Source organism: Rosa chinensis, chromosome 1 (assembly GCF_002994745.2).
Source record: "Rosa chinensis cultivar Old Blush chromosome 1, RchiOBHm-V2, whole genome shotgun sequence".
Classification (NCBI taxonomy): Eukaryota; Viridiplantae; Streptophyta; class Magnoliopsida; order Rosales; family Rosaceae; genus Rosa; species Rosa chinensis.
Genome location: NC_037088.1, coordinates 50157101 through 50177413, shown reverse-complemented (window position 1 = coordinate 50177413; position 20313 = coordinate 50157101). Strand labels below are relative to the sequence as shown.

Genomic DNA, 20313 nt, shown 5'->3' with positions numbered 1-20313 from the left:
TGAGTTATTCAGCCGCAAAGTGAATGTATTTGTGTAATTTACATGGGACATTCCATTGGAGATATGTAACTTACCAGTAAAGGAAAGTTTCATTTGACTGTTGGTTTTATCGGGGACTCAATACATTCCTGTCAATGGTCGAGTTCACCACGCGTGGTGTACTCACGAAGAGCTTTCCGCCTTCAGTTTTCTTGGGCAAATATTTGGTTTGAAAAGCTAGAGATCTTGTTATGTTACGGTGGTATCTCTTTTCCTTCTTTACTACCTGAATTGCTAAAAGATGAAAACATTGAACACGACTAGAAGTTGTCCAAAGTTATTAGGTAGAGCATCAAACACTATCACTCTCAAGTCTAATGACATGGGGATTAGGTGGGATTGTTCTTTTAAATTACCATTTTTTTTTTGAGAATATTTATTTTAGTGATTTGAATCAGAAAAGTCGGATTTTATTTTTTTTATCAAATAAGTGCATTCATATGGAAGAAGATACAAGTGACGCGGGAATGATAAAGATGAGCCGCTAATAGTTTACTTGTACAAATGTCAGACCCAGTGGTGTTCACCCGGTCAGTTGCTGACCAAAGAATTTATACTCAACAACCCTTAAATTTACATCTAAGGGTGGAAAACAAAACACCTCAACTTAATAATAATTCTCTCTGCCCTTGGATTTACATCCAAGGGTGGTTGAGCATTATTTTCTTGGTCAGCAACTGAGCAGGTGAACATTTTCGATGTCAGACCAATGAGTATGAACATAACTCTTTGGCACTCCATGAAACAAGAAAATTGATCATGTTGACCAGGGAGACTTCTAATTTGACAAAGTATCAACATTTTTGGTAAGGCATGCCAATGTCGTCACTCGATTAACAATGCTTTGTAATGAGCCACAGCACAATCACGACGGCCAAACTTAATCCCAAATATGTTCCCCTCCACACTCGGATTGGGGTACACAACCCTCAAACAACCATGACGCTAATTCTGATATTAGACTCCTCAATGGTAGAGGTCGGAATTGCTACTACCACTCTCTCTCTCTCTCTCTCTCTCAAAGCTGACCCAACATAGCGAGCAGAAGCCGGAGCCAAGCAAAAATTGTCACATTCTCTCTCTGACTGAGACGTAGCTGTGAGAAACGCCAACGGTGTTCGGCCGGGAGAGAAACTCACACTCTCTCTCTGCTTTATTTATTTATTTATTTATTTTTCTAGGCGCGTTCTAAGCGCGTGGAAAGTTTTTGAGCCGTATGAATGGTGAAGCTTTAGCTAATTAATCTTCAAGAAAAGTCAGATTGATCTAGTCTTCCTTGTGATGCAACGTGGGGAGCAGGTTGGAATAAATTTTCATAACTTGTGATCACACCCACCTAACCATTTTTATATGACTTGTGCGTAGACTTGTGAGGCAAATGCTGAGGAAAGAGACTAAAAGCATTTCATACACACCCTAAGAGAGGCTTGCTCAATCATTCATATTAATCAATCCAGTAAACAAAAAAAGAAAAAGCTGCAGATTAGCAGACTCCTCCAACATGGCTGAAGCTGTCGTTTCAATGGTGATCCATGGGCTCAGGCCGCTCGGAAGCTTGATGATTCAGCAAGCAATGTTCTTCAATGGAGTCGGCGATAAAGTTGAGCTTGCACAAACCGAGCTACTCTTGATGCAAGGCTTCCTGAAAGATGCAGATGCACGACAAGAAAATGAAGAAGTGGTACGCTTATGGGTTAATATTATTAGAGATGCTGCTTACGATTTGGAGGATGCCATTGAATCTTTTGTCTTGAAAGTAGCTTTCAAGAGGGAAGCAAGTGTGAAGGTAGTTCTCAAAAGGTTTGCTTGTTTCTTGTGCAAAGGAGTGGATCGTTACAAGATCGGATTGGAAATCGAGAGCATTACGACCAAGCTTTCTAGGCTCAGGTTGACTATGCAAAGCTATGACATAAAGCAAGAAAAGGGGAATGAAGGTGCTGCTACTTCAATGAGGCAGCGAGAACGCAGGCTAACCTATCCTCATGTTATTGATCATGATGTTGTTGGGTTAGGGGACGACACAGAGATGTTAGCTACAAATTTGGTGGAAGAAAAAGGCCCTCAAGTGGTAACTATTTGGGGCATGGGCGGCTCGGGAAAGACCACTCTTGCAAAACAAATTTACAATCATAAGAAAGTCAAGTCTCATTTTGATTGTTTTGCTTGGGTGTGTATATCTCAACAATGTGACGGTACAGCAGTTATGAAAGAAATTTTCATTAAACTTAGCGGTGTGTCCGATGAGCGAAGACAAGGAATTGCAAATCTGAGTAATGATGAAGTAGCAGAGAGGCTGTGCAATTTCCAACGACACAGAAAATGTTTGGTGGTCATCGATGATATTTGGACTCTTGATGCATGGAACTCTTTTAAAGGTGGATTTTCGGTGAATGAGGAAACTGAGAGCCGCATATTACTGACCACTCGCAACAGAGAAGTAGCTTCACTTGCAAGGGGAAATGGCTTACTCTACGAATCTCAGGCACTAAGTGCAGATGAAAGCTGGAATTTGTTTCGGAAGATAGCATTCTTTGAAATGGATGATACAAGTATATTCTCATAAACTCTTTCATCTTTACTCTTTATGTTTATCCTTCGAGTCTAATATTAGAAACTATAGTATTCCACTTGTCATTACAATTTCTTCTTCTTTCCATAGTTTGTTCTCAGCTGGAATGTACTATTTTCCAAGTGTTACCGTCACATGCATTCAATATATATGAATTAATTGTTGGATGGCGATTAGAAAATCTCAGGACAGACCTATCGATCAAGCCTGTCCTAATGCAATTTTCAAAACTTTCTCACTAGCTGCTTGGGCTAAATCCTGTTCCTAAAAACTTTAATTTTATTTGTCATGAAACTACAATTGTATATATACTTAAGTTTATGACATGATTGACACTGAACAAGGATGCAAAATTGACTTTACTTTGCTGTCCATTTTACTTTATTTTTCAGATTCAGACTCTCAAATTTATTCAAAGAAGGAAGAACTGGGAAAGAATATGCTTCAACATTGTGCAGGTTTGCCATTAGCTATTATCGTGCTCGCAGGACTACTAGCTAGAAAAGACACAATTGATGAGTGGGAAACTGTGCATAAGAATGTTAATGTATATATAAGGAGAGGCACAGACCTTGAACGAGAATACAAAGGTCAAAAACACGGAGGTGCTTCATGGGTCTTGGCACTCAGTTATGACAACTTACCATATCGCTTAAAACTATGCTTTTTGTACTCGGCAAATTTTCCTGAAGATTATGAGATACCGGTGAAAAGACTGACTCAGCTATGGATGGCAGAAGGTTTTATATCCACGACATCAACAGAAATGATGGAAGATGTATCATATAGTTGCTTGAGTGAATTGGTGGAAAGGTGTATGGTCCAAGTTGTGGACATTGGTTTATCTGGGAAAATTAAAACTTGTCGTCTTCATGATCTTATGCGAGACTTGTGCTTGTTAAAAGCCGAAGAGGAGAACTTTTTACATGTTGTCAATTTTTCTACAGGGACGAGAACCAATACAACACAAGTCGGTAGAGTTCGAAGAGTGGCAATGTATGTGAACAACACAGTTGATCAATTAGTTCCCACTACAAGAGGTGCTCCCCTGAGGTCACTCTTATGCTTCGGCCCACAATACTTTTGGAATAAAAAACTAAAAAAAGTCATCCGGTCTGTATTCAATGACTTCAAGTTGCTTAGAGTTCTGGAGTTAGAAGGTATGGGAGGACTCGAGAAGTTACCGAGCACAATTGGGAATCTGGTCCACTTGCGGTTTTTAAGTCTAAAGCGTAGTAGAGTAGAAAACTTGCCATTATCTGTAGCTAACTTGGTGTGTTTGCAGACTTTAGATTTACGTACTGGTAGTCTTATGAAAATCCCAAATGTGTTTAAGAAGATGGAACAATTGAGGCATTTATATCTACCCTGGTATTATTACAGGGTACGTGGGGAGCTCTCATTGCCTACAGCTTGCAACTTGCAGACGTTAGTCAATGTTGAATGTGAAAACTGTGATTTTAATGCCCTTGTTGAATTATACAATCTTAGGAAACTATCCATCCAGGATTGGGCAGATGTAAAAAACTGGAAAAAACTGGAGGAATTCTTGAAATCGAGAAGTAGTCCCACATTCCACCATCTTCGTTCTCTTTCTCTGCGACTGTATGGTCATGATTCATTAACGGATCTATCGGGGTTTCGTTTTATATACAAGCTGCGACTGGTGGGGACCTCAATCAAGGAGTTACCAGAGAACCTCCTGTCCTTTCCAAACCTCATCACGATAAAGCTGGTAGAAACTCAACTAAAGGGAGACCAGATAGAAATACTTGAGAAGCTGCCACACTTGAGAGTGCTTTACCTTCGAGGTCGAGTTTTCTCCAGCCTTCCTTCAAACACACTGGTTTGCAGCAATCGAGGATTTCCCAATCTTGAATTTCTTTCCCTCGGAAATTTGCATGAATTGAAAAAGTGGAGGGTGGAGGAAGGAGCCATGCCCCGTCTCCGCAGATTGTGCATTGATACGTGCGAAAAATTGAGAGCAGTTCCAGATGGGCTTCAATACGTTGCTACCCTCAAGGAGTTAACCGTCAAGTGCATGCCAAGTAAATTCTGTAGTAGGCTTGGCGAAGACGGGGAGGATTTCCACAAAATCAAACATGTACCTTCTCTTATCATAACAGGAACTGAACAGAGAGACTTGGAGGACCTGAGGAAAGAGCGAGAGAAGTGGCGGAAGAAGTTGCTGGGGGAGAGAGTGAGCAGGCGTACGTGGACATGTCTCAAGTAATTGTGGGCTCTTGTGACCTGAGGAAATATGGTATGTGATCGATTAATTGACAGTTCGATTAAGCCTGGGCCTTGTTTCCGAGGAGATCGCCGATACAGTTATGGCGCTGTTTCTAGGGTTGCTGAGGAGGACGCACTTGCTCTCGCGCCAAACGCTTTCGGCTTCGGGGTGGCGAGGTCTCTGGCTACTAGGAGCTTCGCCTTCAAGATCAGTGTGCTGTATTTTGATGTAGAGGTACCGATTCCATCAAATTTACTTCTTTGAGTTTCGAGTTAGCTTAGTTCAAGCTGCAAGTCATTGTGGTTGTAAGGTTGTTCTGAAGTTTTGATGCAATGCTAGAGGTTTGTTGATCTCTATATTGAGCAATATGTTTGAGCTTAGTGAATTCATTTCATATTGTTCTAAATAGGCTACAAATGAGTTTTTTCCTGTTATGTTGATGGTGATTGAAAGATTGCCTTGATGCATTTCCTGGTTTCAAACTCTGTATTGATGTTTTGCATCTTGTATTGATGTTTCTGTTTAAACGCATTCAATTAGGTGAACGGAAAAGTGAGATAAAATTAGACCTTGGGTTTGGTGGTGTTGTTGACACGTGACAACTTATGGGCATATGCCCATGGAAACGGGCAGGGGATGGGAAGGAATACCTTTTATGGATGTGTGTGTGTGATCTGTGTTGCTACTTTTTTTTTCTTCCTTACTGTAAATTGGCTACCCGTATGTGAATGATAGAAGTGTGGAGTATCAAGTTATATACCAGGGTGTTCCTAAGATATATATTGTCATTGGTTAAATTCAGGTAAAGGAGATGCCCAATGTATTGATACTTCCGCAGAGTGCAGATTATAGCGAAGAAGTATGGCTGGAGATAAGGGAGAAAGCAATATCCGTATTGCAGACATTCTTCTTTGATGGGGTTGTTCCAAAAAATGTTGTATCTGATGAGGATGAGGAGGAAAGTGAAATAGGTGATGAAAATGAACCCTCTGATAAACTGGAGCAAGAAAATCCCTTACAGCTAACCCTTGTTCAGCAATTAACTGATGTTAGTCATGCAAGTCCAGAAAGCTCCCTGAATAAAGTAACCAATCAATCCAAGGAGTCTCCTAGCCAGCAAGGTTCGGGTTTGTCTCAAAATTCAACTACTCGGTCTGATGGAAGATGAAGTAGATGAGGTAAGAAAGCCAAAAAGAGGCACACACATCAGAAATCCCAGAAGAAATCAGATGAACCTTCACTAGCAAAAGAAAGTACCTCGCAGCGGGAGGAAGATACGACTATGAGTGGCACAGATCAAGCGTTTAGTTCCAGTTCTTGGTTTGCTTCCCCTGAAGACTCAAGAAGTAGGAAAACACCTATAGAATCAATGCAAGAGTCGCCTTCCGACCAGCTTCTAAAATCCAGAAAGAGGCTGAGTGGAAAGCGTGGTGAACTGTTAAAGGATGGCTATGTTGTAGCTCTATATGCAAGAGATATCCCCGGTCTTCATGTTGCAAGGCAAAGAGTTAAAGGTAGTGATTGGTTCCTAGATACCATGTCAAATGTAATGAAAAGAGATCCTGCAGCTCAGTTCCTCATTGTAATCAGAAGCAATGTTAGTATGCAAGAACTCAGTTTTTCTTTTGGATTCAAAATGTTGCCTATTTTTCAGACATGTTCCTTATGATCTGCTTTGGTGATATTGAAGTTTTGGTTCCTTTTTGTAGGATACCATTGGTTTGCGATCTTTTGCTGCTGGTGGAAAGTTATTGCAGGTAATATTTTGATTTCTGCATGGTTGAACTGGACCCCAAAAGCATTGTTTTTTTTTATTTCTCATTCCAGGAGGTTTGTGTGATGTAACAATTTCGCATAAGCTGACCTGGAACTTTGAATGCCAATTCGTGTTTGGGATGCAAATCATATGCTATTTTCACTTTGCAGATAAATAGAAGAATGGAATTTGTATTCGCAAGTCACAGTTTTGATGTTTGGGAGAGTTGGATGTTGGAAGGTTCTCTGGACGAGTGTAGGCTGGTTAACTGTAGAAATCCACTGTTATGTACCTTTACTTTGTTGCATATGCTTCCATGTTCTGTCACTGCAATACAAATGCACAGTAAGAGTAATGGTCTCCTCCCCCTCCCCTCCCGAAACTTTAGACATGTCAACAAAGATAGATCACTGGTGTAAAGGAATTCCCAAATGCAGGCACTGTCTGCTTCTTTTGGATATGTTAGGGGGTTAACAAACCGAGCAGATTTCAACAGCATGCTGAAATTTGCATCTTAACTAGCCGTAAGTGTGCAAAAATTGTGATGTCTTTCTTAGGGCAACTTTTAACGAGCTTATCATGATTTGCTGCTTCTACTTGAGATTTAACATTATACTGTTATCAGTTGCTTAGCTGATATAAAGCTCATGATCTTTGTCACTTTAATAAAATTTTAGTATTTTCTTCCAACTTGTACCCTCATCTTTTGGATTTTTGAACCTGTAGGCTGTTTTGGATGTAAGCATCGAGATTCTGGCCACTGTAGGCGAAGATGATGGGGTAACACGCTGGCTTGATTAGACTGGAACATGAGAGTAAGCCTAACATTCTAATGCAATTGTAAAAACTTTCTCACTAGTTAATTAAGCTAATCCTAATTCCTAAAAACTTAATTTTATTTGTCATGAAACTACAATTGTATATATATACTTAAGTTTATGACATTATTGACATTGAATAAGGATTCAAAATTGACTTTACCTTGCTGTCCATTGTACTTTATTTTTCAGACTATCAAATTTATTCAAAGAAGGAAGAACTGGGAAAGAATATGCTTCAACATTGTGCAGGTTTGCCATTAGCTATTATCGTGCTCGCAGGACTACTATCTAAAAAAGACACAATTGATGAGTGGCAAACTGTGCATAAGAATGTTGATGTATATATAAGGAGAGGTACAGACCTTGAACGACAATACAAAGGTCAAAAATATGAAGGTGCATCATGAGTCTTGGCACTCATTTATGACAACTTACCATATCGGTTAAAGCTATGCTTTTTGTACTTGGGAAATTTTCCTGAAGACTGTGTGATACGGGTGAAAAGCCTGACTGAGTTATGGATGGCAGAAGGTTTTATATCCATGACGTCAACGGAATTGATGGAAGATGTGTCATACAGTTGCTTGAGGGAGTGGTAGAAAGGTGTATGGTTCAAGTTGGTGATATTGGTGTATCTGGGAAAATTAAAACTTGTCGTCTGCATGATCTTATGCGAGATTTGTGCTTGTTAAAGGCCGAAGAGGAGAACTTTATCCATATTGTCAATCTTTCTGGAGATATGAGAATTAAGCAGGTAGCACCAATTGGTAAAGTTCGAAGACTTGCCATCTATTTGGAGGGCGATCGAGTTAATATATTAGCTCTAACAAGAGATGGCCACCTTAGGTCTTTGTTATACTTTTCCCCTAACTTGCTCGGGGGAGTATGTAAAAAGGACTTACAAACACTGTAAGAACTTCAGGTTGCTTAGAGTTCTGAAGTTTGAAGGTATGTGTTATAACTATTATAGCAATGAGCTACCGAGTTCAATTGGGAATCTAGTCCACTTAAGGTTTTTAAGTGTGAAAGACAGTGTAATAAGACGGTTTTCATCATGTGTAGCTAATTTGATGTGTATGCAAACTTTGGATTTACATGCTAAAGTAAGAATGACAGTCTCGAATATGTTTAAGAATATGAAGCAGCTGAGACATTTATATCTGCCTTGGAATCACAGAGTCAGTGGGGAGAAGCTGTCATTGGCTACGCTTTGCAATTTGCAGACCTTAGTCAATCTTTACAGTGAAGACTCTGATTTGAACGATGTTGAATTATCCAATCTCACAAAACTATACATTGTGGCACCAAAAGGGTCAAAACACTTGGAAAAGCTGGATGAGATGTTGAAATCTAGAAGCATCACATTTAACCACCTCCGATCTCTGTATCTGTTGGAGGACCATAGTGGAGGGGATATTATAGTATTAAGGTTTCCGTTCATTTCTAAACTGCGACTGTTCGGACTCACACGGTTACCAGAAGAGCTCTTGCGCTATCCAAACCTTGTGAAGATAAAACTGTATAATACTTATTTGGAGGAAGACCAGATAGAGGTACTAGAAAAGCTGCCAGAGTTGAGAGTGCTTCACCTTGAGTTCGGTGTTTTCGTCAGCCTTCCTTCAAACACACTGGCTTTGCTCCGGTGCATGGAGGCTTTCCACGTCTTGAATTTCTTTCAATCAAGTGCTTGAAAGAATTAAAAGAATGGACCATGGAGGAAGGAGCCATGCCTCGTCTCTGCAGATTGAACATTGATCATTGTCAAGGATTGAGGGCACTTCCAGATGGACTTCAATATAGTACCACCCTCAAGGAATTAGTACTCAAGCAGATGCCTATTGAATTGTGTAGTAGGCTTGACGAAGAAGGAGAGGATTTCTACAAAATCAAACATGTGCCTTCTGTTATAATCACTGAGAGACAGTTCATTTGGGAACTCAATCATGGTATGTGAGAGATTCAGAATGACATATATATAGTGTGTGATTAATCCTAAGAAATCACAATTGTACATGTTCGTTTTGCTTTCTTATTGATTTATCGCATCCTGCTTTTGTGCATCTTATTGTTATATATACTATTGATAATAAAAATTGCCTGGTTCATTTTTCAGAGATACTAGGGCCAGTTACAATAACGGTCCAGGTAAGAATTCATCATCTCTGCTTTAAGGAGTTACTAATTGAAGTCACTACGCAACTCATCTATCATCTATATTTATTTACTTTTTTTTTTTTTTTTAATAAAGTATTAGGTCTGAGGAAGAAAATGAACCCGAACGAGAAACATAGCTGCAGTGGTCCTGATGATTCTCAGGAATCTACTGTGGATAATGGTATGTCTTTTTTTGTCCCTTTGGTTGAAGCAACTATCTTTCATATTCCATTTGCTTCATCATTAACCTTTCTTCATGGCTTCAGACCAAAAAAAAAAAAAAAAAAAAAAACCTTTCTTCATGGCTGATGGCACGGTTGTTGCAGGTGAAGCTATAGGAAATCTTGCCAGCAAGGATCTAAGATCTGGTCTTTATGGAAGTTTAAGTTTTTTATTTCCAGTTTTACTTGCCAGTTTAATTGTGACATTTTACAGTGTTGTACTTACGCATATTTAGCAATGCTTTTTAGTCAAATTTTAGCCAAAGTAGCTAAAAAGTCATTTTGACTAACCACTTTAGAAATACGTTTGTATCAGTGCTATCTATTTTAGATAATTTTGAATTTATATTATTTTTTAAATGAAGACTAAATAGTTTAAATGCATTTATAAATTACATAAAATAACTTAAAAGACATGTATTAAATTATAGAGAGCCTCATCTTGCTCTCTATATTTATGTGTGATCTCGTCACTTTAGTAGGGATCGAGATGAGACATAGTGAGGACAAATCACGACAATTCCTGTCGTTCCTGTTGAACATTTGTGTTCTTATCTCCCCCTAACGACGGGAAGACTATCTCATTAAAGTGACAATCCGTAAATCTAGTGGTAAGGAGATCGCCTAGCAAGGGCATTAAGTGGCGAACGATTGTTGGAGTCTCAAATCCAACTTAGTTGCCCATTTGTCTGTAAGGACCCATCATAGTGCGTTGTGGCAGCGCAATTGACACATAAATGGTACACTCAAATATGCGTAAGTATGATATGCTAGTTGTAACGCAGAGATAGATTGAGTAGCGGTGGGTCGTAGACGAATTAGCATAGCTGCATGCGATATTGCATCACCCAAGAGGATATAAAGAGATTGGTGAGCATTACCAATGTCCAGACTACCATCGTAGTCGTTTCCGCGAGACCATTTGGATGGGAATATGATGTCCAACATCAGTCCCATTGCAATAACCATCGAAAGTCTTCGATATCAAAAGTCTTCGATGTAAACTCTTTAGCATTGTCAAGTCCAATTAACTAAATAGGATGATTCGGGGAGTGAGCTCGTTGTCATATGATATGTGCTAGGAGTGTAGCCAAAGCAGCATTACTGTAAACACGGAAATCTGAAAACAAACAAAATGCAGACACGTGTACAAAAATAATAATTTTATTAATTTAAGTGCGGGTTACAATCTTTGGTAATCCTCTGATTCGATCTCCGACGATGAATTTCACTCAAGGGCTTGACGCTTGATTTGAGTTGGAAGATGGTCATGAGAGTTGGCACGTGACGAACGTTTTGACTTGAGGTTGGTGAGGAACCGGCTATTTGGCAGCTTGATGGTTCTTCACACGAGCTTGGGAGGCTTCAGAAATTTTGTGAGTGTTTTCTTCTCTTTCTTTTGGCTGAATTCCTTCTCTTGATTTGAGAGTGGGTATTTATAGTGTCGGCGTCTCTCTTGATTTGGAATGCCTTGATGACACGTAATTAATTACATTTTCCTTAATTACATAATCGAATCAATCAGCGTTAATTAACTGATTTAATCACGATTATTAAGGAATTAGCCAATCAATTTGATGGCTGATTTTAATTGCTTTTTTCTAATAACATAATCAAATCAATCAGTGTTAATTAACTGATTTAATCACGATTATTAAGGAATTAGCCAATCAATTTGATGACTGATTTTCATCTTGATTATCAATTTAAATAAATTGACCTTTAATCAGCAGACGAAATTTAATATTTGATTTGACTTGGAATCAATTGATTTGATTGATCCGCCTTAATATCAGTTGATTAAGTCAGAACAAATTTATTTATTGCCGTCGGGCTTTTCGTACGCCGCCACGTGTCATTCCCTGAGTCCGCTTGGTTTTGCTTACTCATAAGCCACGTGCGCATTTTGTGTGACCCACATGCCGACTAAATTTGTTCGGTCATAATTTCGAGTGTTGACCGAATTATTTAATGAATTTTATTTTCATTAAATTTTTGGTGTCTACAATTAAAAATGGACAATGGCACAACACGTGACCAACGTGTTTGCATGTCAACCAACATCATGCAATATTTAAACGTCCGCAAGTTAGTTGAATCAGTCCACAGAATCCCCTTGGATTCTATGTAAGAACAGAATGAGTATTCTCGTATCTTTTGCATAGGACGGTCTCAGTCCTAATTTCCCTAAGGAACAGGCTTTGTAAAATGAGCGAGGGGCCTTAGAAGCAACCAATGAGAATTTTGGTTGGACCTGAGCATCTGAAACGCTATTTGAAGCAAAGTTTGGTGATTGCATCATCACCTGTGGTGCCATCACCATGATGGGCGCCATCCATGGCGTCATGTATTGTGATGCCCCGGAAATTCGTAATTATTTTCTGAAGATTTTTCCAGAATTAATTTTATAACTATTGGACGGTTTCGTGGCTCGTGGATGGAGCGGAAGTGTTTCGGGCGAATAATTAATTGAAGAATATGGTTTTAGGGGGGTTGCCAAAGGTTGACTTTTTATTCGTTGGGATTCTCCGAAAACTTCCTTCACGAAAGTTGTAGAGCGCGTCGATACGAGTTCGTGGACATGTGGAACGCGAGAATCGGAGTTCGTATGAGGAAGTTATGGCTATTGGAAAAAGTTTCCATTTTAGTATATAAAGGAAAAATCAGAAAATATATTCATTTCCTCATTTTCCTTTTCCGGAAGCCACTCCCTCTCTCTCTCTTCTCTCTCGTCCGCTCCCTCAGTATCGAAGAAAACCGCCTGACCCGACCCGAACCCGGCCGATCCGACCCGACTTTTCCGGCCAACTGCGGCGGTCTCCGGCCTTGAAACTTGGCCAGCAGGGTCGTCTCCTCCGTCTGGTCGTCCCTCTGGTGTTCTCTTACGGCGATTCTCCGTCTCGGTGGCAGTTCAAGGCGGTGCAGACTGGAGAAATCGGACCCGACCGGAAAACACAGTTCCGACGTCGGCACGGCTTCGATTTTCTTGGGTTGAGTTCAGAACAAGCTCGCTGATCGATCCATGGTGGTTGTTTGGATCGATTCACGTGAAAATTCGATCAACTCAGTTGGGATTACTGTTCACGGCTTGTGAGGTAGTTTTCGATCCCTTAAGCTTGTTTTCTGACTTCGAGCTAGTTATGAGAATTCACAAGCATACTTAGATGAAGAACTTTGATGTTGGGAGTTTTGTGAAATAATGTGTTTTGGCCGGTGGCGGTGCACCACCGTCTGTGGTGGCGTTCCGGCGGTGTTCCGGCCACTTAAGGAACTGTTTTTGGTATTATATATGTTCTACTCGTTGATACGAGCGTTTCGATATATAATATGCAAATTTTGGAGTTCGTATGGAATTGTTATGATTTTTGCAATTTCATACCGATCGATTATTCTATCCGTGAGGATTTGAGCGTCCGATCGACTTGTGGTTTGGTCACATCGATCGTGGACGTATTCCAGAGACTTCGGGAGGTCTCGGATGTGGTTTTGCCTCGATTGGCGCCACTTTGGGGGATTTTAGTTCAAAACAGGGGTTTCGGACTTAAAATTGGTTATGAATCGTTACTGATTTGAGATCATTGGTGAATAGGTGCTTCTAGAAGGTGAATTGGACGAGTTGTTGGTGATAGTGTACTAGTTCGGTTCTGTATAGAAGACGCAGCGGGATTCTGAGGTGAGTAATCTCACGAAGTTCATTTCACGAACGGGAATACCCTTATTATTTTGAGAGTTATTTAGTTAACTGCAAACTATAGATGGTATTAGTGGCACTTTTGAGTAGATGATTACGTGTGTATATATGTATATTATGGGATGTATATATATACATACGTATTCATGTATTAGTAGATATATGTTTACGTGAAATATATATGTTTTGGGTGGTTTGTGGATTTATGAAAACAATATGCATGAAATGATGCTTTTTATTGTTTTGGGGTGTGGCTTTTGGAAAACAAATGATTTGTGGAAATGATTGATTTCGATTTGTTTTGAAAAGCGTTGAGATTTGAGAAAAGTGTTGAGATTTGGGTATGAAAACAATGGGCATGAATTGATGCTTTTTATTGTTTTGTGTTATGGCTTTTTCGGAAAACAATGATTATGGAAATGTTGATTTCGATTGTTTTCAAAAGCGTTGCGATTTGTGTAACATTTTGGGTCAGATGCGACTCCTTTAATGTTTTGCTCCAAGGGACATTGCCGCCCGAGGATCGAAGGTCTAAGACCTTGGGCAGAATCTCAGGTGACCACGTCTTTGGCCGGACGAGTGGTTACGTTTTTCAGTTAGAGCTCTAATCTGTCTGCCATATAGGTAATTCATGGGGTAACGGGAATTGGTTATTTACAACTCATGACATTACGTATTTTTAGGGAACAAGGTGTGAGTTGCTTCCTTATTAATGGTTTTTAAGGGGACAAGGAGTGAGTTGTTTTCCTTATTAACGTTTTGATAGAAATCAAGGTGTGAGTTGCTTTCTATGGTACGATTATGGTACATTTGATAGAAATCAAGGAGTGAGTTGCTTTCTATGTTTTACTGATAGAAATCAAGGAGTGAGTTGCTTTCTATGTTTTACTGATAGAAATCAAGGAGTGAGTTGCTTTCTATGTTTTACTGATAGAAATCAAGGTGTGAGTTGCTTTCTATGGTACGCTTATGGTACAACTGATAGAATTCAAGTGTGGGTTGTTTTCTATGTTTCGTTTTAAAAGGAAACAAGGTGTGAGTTGCTTTCTTTTATTTCGATTTGAAAGGAAATTAAAGTGTGAGTTATTCTCCTTTATTTCGTGTTTTAAGGAATCAAAGCGTGAGTTGTTTTCCTTATTTTTGGCGTGAGTTGTGTGTGGTTTGAGTTACTCATACGGGCTTGCAAAAGCTTACCGGGTTTGTTGTGTGGCAACCCGGTGCACCATTCCAACCGTGTAGGGGTTAATCCTGCAGGTTAGGATAATCGAGGTTGAGGCAGCGAGCTAGCAGCTTTACGGTAGGAAGCCAATTTTGTGACTTTACCGTTATTTGGACTTCCGTTGTAGTGAGCTCTGAGGAGCATTACGTTTATCTTGTTGTTGACAATTTAATTCGTAAGCTTGTGTAATATATAACTCTTTGGAGTGAGTGTATATTAACTTTGAGGGTTCAGGGCATCAATAAGTGTGTAAGTTTAAGGGAAAAAGATTTCAGGTATTTTGTATTGATGACTGGACGTTCACGCATATATAATTATGGGGTTATATATATCGATTTTCATGTGTGTAAAATCAGGGGCGTGACAGATTGGTATCAGAGCGTAAGGTGCATATTTGGTGACAATCAATACTCCTCGAGTGATGGCCCGTCTGCAGCGGATCCCCATCTGATGCTCTTCGGTATTGATATAGTCATTGGGTATGCAATGAGTGTTGGATTGCGAGTCATCAGGGTAGTGTTAGCTCAGTGAACCAAGTGTAGGAGCTTAAGGTAGCTTCTAGGAGTTATAATCTTTTGAGGAATGAGGACCTTTAGATTTGACTCAAGATTTACGTAGGGGACAGAATTGTATCTTCTGACGTAGTAAGGTGGTTGATTTAGTCATGTTGTTGACTTATACTTGTAGTTGGAAGTTGTACAAGTATTAATCACAGGTTGTTATGCTTCTTAGGTGATGGATTCACAAGGAGGCCGAGCTAGGGGTCGAGGTAGACCCAGAGGCAGGGGTGGAGCCAGAGGTAGGGGCAGGATTCCTCCTCCTGTTGAGGAGATGTTTGAGAATGATATCGAGGCATCGAATGTTGAGCTGCCTGTTCCACCGGTTGTGGAGGTTGCGAATGTTGTAGATCCCACTCGTTTGTCGAAGTTGGCAAAGGAGATTTCGAGGTTGGGAGGAGTTCCATTCCAGGGAGGTACGGATCACATGTTGGCAGATCAATGGATCGAGAACATGAAGACCTACTTCGAGATGGTCGTCTGCGACGACGTTGAGAAGAGGAAGATTGCGGCGTTTATGCTCCAAGGCGATGCACGGGTATGGTGGAGCGGCACACAGAGGGTGATGGATGTGTCCGCCATGACCTGGGACGGTTTTGTGGAACTGTTCAGGAAGAAGTACTTTCCGCCTTCAGTGAGGGAGCAGATGGAAAGGGAATTCATCTCGTTAGTCCAAGGGACTAAGAGTGTGAGGGAGTATGAAGCTGAGTTCTCAAGGTTGTATCGCTTTGTGAGGCAGATGGATGCTGAGAGCTTAGCTATGAAGTTTCAGTGGGGACTGAATGCTTCAATCCGGCGCGATGTCGCTGTTCTGGAACTGAAGACGGTAGAGCTCATTTTCGTTAAGGCTATGGCCATTGAGCAGGAGAACTTGATTTTCCAGGAGCAGGAGTCGGCTGAGAGGGACTCCCGAAGGAAGGGGAAGGCAACTGCTGAGAGCAATGAAGGGACAGATGCTCAGGGTGGGTTCTGGAAGAGGCGCAGGACTCATCAGCAGGCGCCAGCTAGGGAAGCGGCTGCACCTGCTAGGGCTGCACCTGTTGGGCAGGGAGCACCTCTGAGATGTTACAACTGTAAGGAGATTGGCCATACTGCTAAGGCTTGCACAAAACCGAAGAACTTGGCGTGTTTTACTTGTGGCCAGACAGGGCATTTCTCAAGGGATTGTACCCAGCAGCAGGGCAGGGGACAAGGAAATCAGCGAGGACAGCAGCCTTTGGGGCATGTCTGAGTGGATGCTAATTTTCAGCAAAGTGTAGGGAATGGAGGTGTCTTATCGGCCTTAAGACTTTTCTTGCTAAGGCGAAGTATGATAGTGGAGAACCTAATTCCTTTGTGTGCTGTGACAGGCTTTGCCTGATGTCCATAGTTAGACTTTTGCGTGTGGCTTCCTTTTGTAAAATACTGTTTTTGATGGTATGTTGCATGATGCATTTTTCATTGTTGTAACAGAGGAGTCTTTTACAACTTTGTTTGTATGTGCGATACCATGTGATAATTGATGGGTAGTTCGGCCGAGGCTGAATCTCATCTTACTATGTTCGGAGATAGTTGGAATGCTTATTGTGATTTTGCAAATAGTTGACTGTGGCAAAAACCTAGAGTTTTATCAATTGACTTGAAATGAAATGTCATTTTAAATTTAGCAATGAGAATGTTGTAATTGATGATATATCGATGCAGATACTGTGAGGACAGGACTATGGACTCTTAGGTGGTTGTGCATAATTGTTGTTGCATTAGAACGTGATTGAAACAGGTGAGATGTTTAGATTATCTCCAAGTGGGATGGTAGGAGGCATTTGAATTGCGATATTAGGTAGGGTACCTGTATCCATTATTGAGCTAAGTATGTTGTATAGTGAGACAAGAACAGGTTGTTGCGAAATGAGATTTGGACTTGAGCTTGGTTTATGCGTACTTGTGGGTGTGGTACGTGTGAATTTCGGGACGAAATTTCTTTAAGGGGGGTGGAATGTGATGCCCCGGAAATTCGTAATTATTTTCTGAAGATTTTTCCAGAATTAATTTTATAACTATTGGACGGTTTCGTGGCTCGTGGATGGAGCGGAAGTGTTTCGGGCGAATAATTAATTGAAGAATATGGTTTTAGGGGGGTTGCCAAAGGTTGACTTTTTATTCGTTGGGATTCTCCGAAAACTTCCTTCACGAAAGTTGTAGAGCGCGTCGATACGAGTTCGTGGACATGTGGAACGCGAGAATCGGAGTTCGTATGAGGAAGTTATGGCTATTGGAAAAAGTTTCCATTTTAGTATATAAAGGAAAAATCAGAAAATATATTCATTTCCTCATTTTCCTTTTCCGGAAGCCACTCCCTCTCTCTCTCTTCTCTCTCGTCCGCTCCCTCAGTATCGAAGAAAACCGCCTGACCCGACCCGAACCCGGCCGATCCGACCCGACTTTTCCGGCCAACTGCGGCGGTCTCCGGCCTTGAAACTTGGCCAGCAGGGTCGTCTCCTCCGTCTGGTCGTCCCTCTGGTGTTCTCTTACGGCGATTCTCCGTCTCGGTGGCAGTTCAAGGCGGTGCAGACTGGAGAAATCGGACCCGACCGGAAAACACAGTTCCGACGTCGGCACGGCTTCGATTTTCTTGGGTTGAGTTCAGAACAAGCTCGCTGATCGATCCATGGTGGTTGTTTGGATCGATTCACGTGAAAATTCGATCAACTCAGTTGGGATTACTGTTCACGGCTTGTGAGGTAGTTTTCGATCCCTTAAGCTTGTTTTCTGACTTCGAGCTAGTTATGAGAATTCACAAGCATGCTTAGATGAAGAACTTTGATGTTGGGAGTTTTGTGAAATAATGTGTTTTGGCCGGTGGCGGTGCACCACCGTCTGTGGTGGCGTTCCGGCGGTGTTCCGGCCACTTAAGGAACTGTTTTTGGTATTATATATGTTCTACTCGTTGATACGAGCGTTTCGATATATAATATGCAAATTTTGGAGTTCGTATGGAATTGTTATGATTTTTGCAATTTCATACCGATCGATTATTCTATCCGTGAGGATTTGAGCGTCCGATCGACTTGTGGTTTGGTCACATCGATCGTGGACGTATTCCAGAGACTTCGGGAGGTCTCGGATGTGGTTTTGCCTCGATTGGCGCCACTTTGGGGGATTTTAGTTCAAAACAGGGGTTTCGGACTTAAAATTGGTTATGAATCGTTACTGATTTGAGATCATTGGTGAATAGGTGCTTCTAGAAGGTGAATTGGACGAGTTGTTGGTGATAGTGTACTAGTTCGGTTCTGTATAGAAGACGCAGCGGGATTCTGAGGTGAGTAATCTCACGAAGTTCATTTCACGAACGGGAATACCCTTATTATTTTGAGAGTTATTTAGTTAACTGCAAACTATAGATGGTATTAGTGGCACTTTTGAGTAGATGATTACGTGTGTATATATGTATATTATGGGATGTATATATATACATACGTATTCATGTATTAGTAGATATATGTTTACGTGAAATATATATGTTTTGGGTGGTTTGTGGATTTATGAAAACAATATGCATGAAATGATGCTTTTTATTGTTTTGGGGTGTGGCTTTTGGAAAACAAATTATTTGTGGAAATGATTGATTTCGATTTGTTTTGAAAAGCGTTGAGATTTGAGAAAAGTGTTGAGATTTGGGTATGAAAACAATGGGCATGAATTGATGCTTTTTATTGTTTTGTGTTATGGCTTTTTCGGAAAACAATGATTATGGAAATGTTGATTTCGATTGTTTTCAAAAGCGTTGCGATTTGTGTAACATTTTGGGTCAGATGCGACTCCTTTAATGTTTTGCTCCAAGGGACATTGCCGCCCGAGGATCGAAGGTCTAAGACCTTGGGCAGAATCTCAGGTGACCACGTCTTTGGCCGGACGAGTGGTTACGTTTTTCAGTTAGAGCTCTAATCTGTCTGCCATATAGGTAATTCATGGGGTAACGGGAATTGGTTATTTACAACTCATGACATTACGTATTTTTAGGGAACAAGGTGTGAGTTGCTTCCTTATTAATGGTTTTTAAGGGGACAAGGAGTGAGTTGTTTTCCTTATTAACGTTTTGATAGAAATCAAGGTGTGAGTTGCTTTCTATGGTACGATTATGGTACATTTGATAGAAATCAAGGAGTGAGTTGCTTTCTATGTTTTACTGATAGAAATCAAGGAGTGAGTTGCTTTCTATGTTTTACTGATAGAAATCAAGGAGTGAGTTGCTTTCTATGTTTTACTGATAGAAATCAAGGTGTGAGTTGCTTTCTATGGTACGCTTATGGTACAACTGATAGAATTCAAGTGTGGGTTGTTTTCTATGTTTCGTTTTAAAAGGAAACAAGGTGTGAGTTGCTTTCTTTTATTTCGATTTGAAAGGAAATTAAAGTGTGAGTTATTCTCCTTTATTTCGTGTTTTAAGGAATCAAAGCGTGAGTTGTTTTCCTTATTTTTGGCGTGAGTTGTGTGTGGTTTGAGTTACTCATACGGGCTTGCAAAAGCTTACCGGGTTTGTTGTGTGGCAACCCGGTGCACCATTCCAACCGTGTAGGGGTTAATCCTGCAGGTTAGGATAATCGAGGTTGAGGCAGCGAGCTAGCAGCTTTACGGTAGGAAGCCAATTTTGTGACTTTACCGTTATTTGGACTTCCGTTGTAGTGAGCTCTGAGGAGCATTACGTTTATCTTGTTGTTGACAATTTAATTCGTAAGCTTGTGTAATATATAACTCTTTGGAGTGAGTGTATATTAACTTTGAGGGTTCAGGGCATCAATAAGTGTGTAAGTTTAAGGGAAAAAGATTTCAGGTATTTTGTATTGATGACTGGACGTTCACGCATATATAATTATGGGGTTATATATATCGATTTTCATGTGTGTAAAATCAGGGGCGTGACAGATTGGTATCAGAGCGTAAGGTGCATATTTGGTGACAATCAATACTCCTCGAGTGATGGCCCGTCTGCAGCGGATCCCCATCTGATGCTCTTCGGTATTGATATAGTCATTGGGTATGCAATGAGTGTTGGATTGCGAGTCATCAGGGTAGT

The 20313-nt window shown here is 40.6% G+C and overlaps 3 protein-coding genes across 3 annotated transcripts; all 3 read left to right on the top strand.

Annotated features, from left to right (window-relative positions):
- Positions 1–1360: 1360 nt before the first annotated feature.
- LOC112181831 (putative disease resistance protein At1g50180) lies at positions 1361–10106 on the top strand. Its single transcript, XM_040507339.1, has 15 exons — positions 1361–2588; positions 3001–4837; positions 4895–5075; positions 5644–5962; positions 6179–6438; positions 6551–6598; positions 6768–6860; positions 7324–7377; positions 7608–7667; positions 7999–8172; positions 8642–8971; positions 9013–9364; positions 9532–9563; positions 9667–9753; positions 9899–10106. The coding sequence occupies exons 1-14, from the start codon at positions 1541–1543 to the stop codon at positions 9670–9672; spliced, it is 4794 nt and encodes a 1597-aa protein (XP_040363273.1). The 5' UTR covers positions 1361–1540; the 3' UTR covers positions 9673–9753; positions 9899–10106.
- On the top strand, positions 4839–6128 carry LOC112181825 (C-terminal binding protein AN). Its single transcript, XM_024320223.2, has 2 exons — positions 4839–5075; positions 5644–6128. The coding sequence occupies exons 1-2, from the start codon at positions 4869–4871 to the stop codon at positions 6007–6009; spliced, it is 573 nt and encodes a 190-aa protein (XP_024175991.2). The 5' UTR covers positions 4839–4868; the 3' UTR covers positions 6010–6128.
- A 6004-nt stretch (positions 10107–16110) lies between the features above and the next one.
- On the top strand, positions 16111–16491 carry LOC112169039 (cold shock domain-containing protein 3-like). The gene has a single exon (XM_024305980.1). The coding sequence runs from the start codon at positions 16111–16113 to the stop codon at positions 16489–16491; it is 381 nt and encodes a 126-aa protein (XP_024161748.1).
- Positions 16492–20313: the final 3822 nt, after the last annotated feature.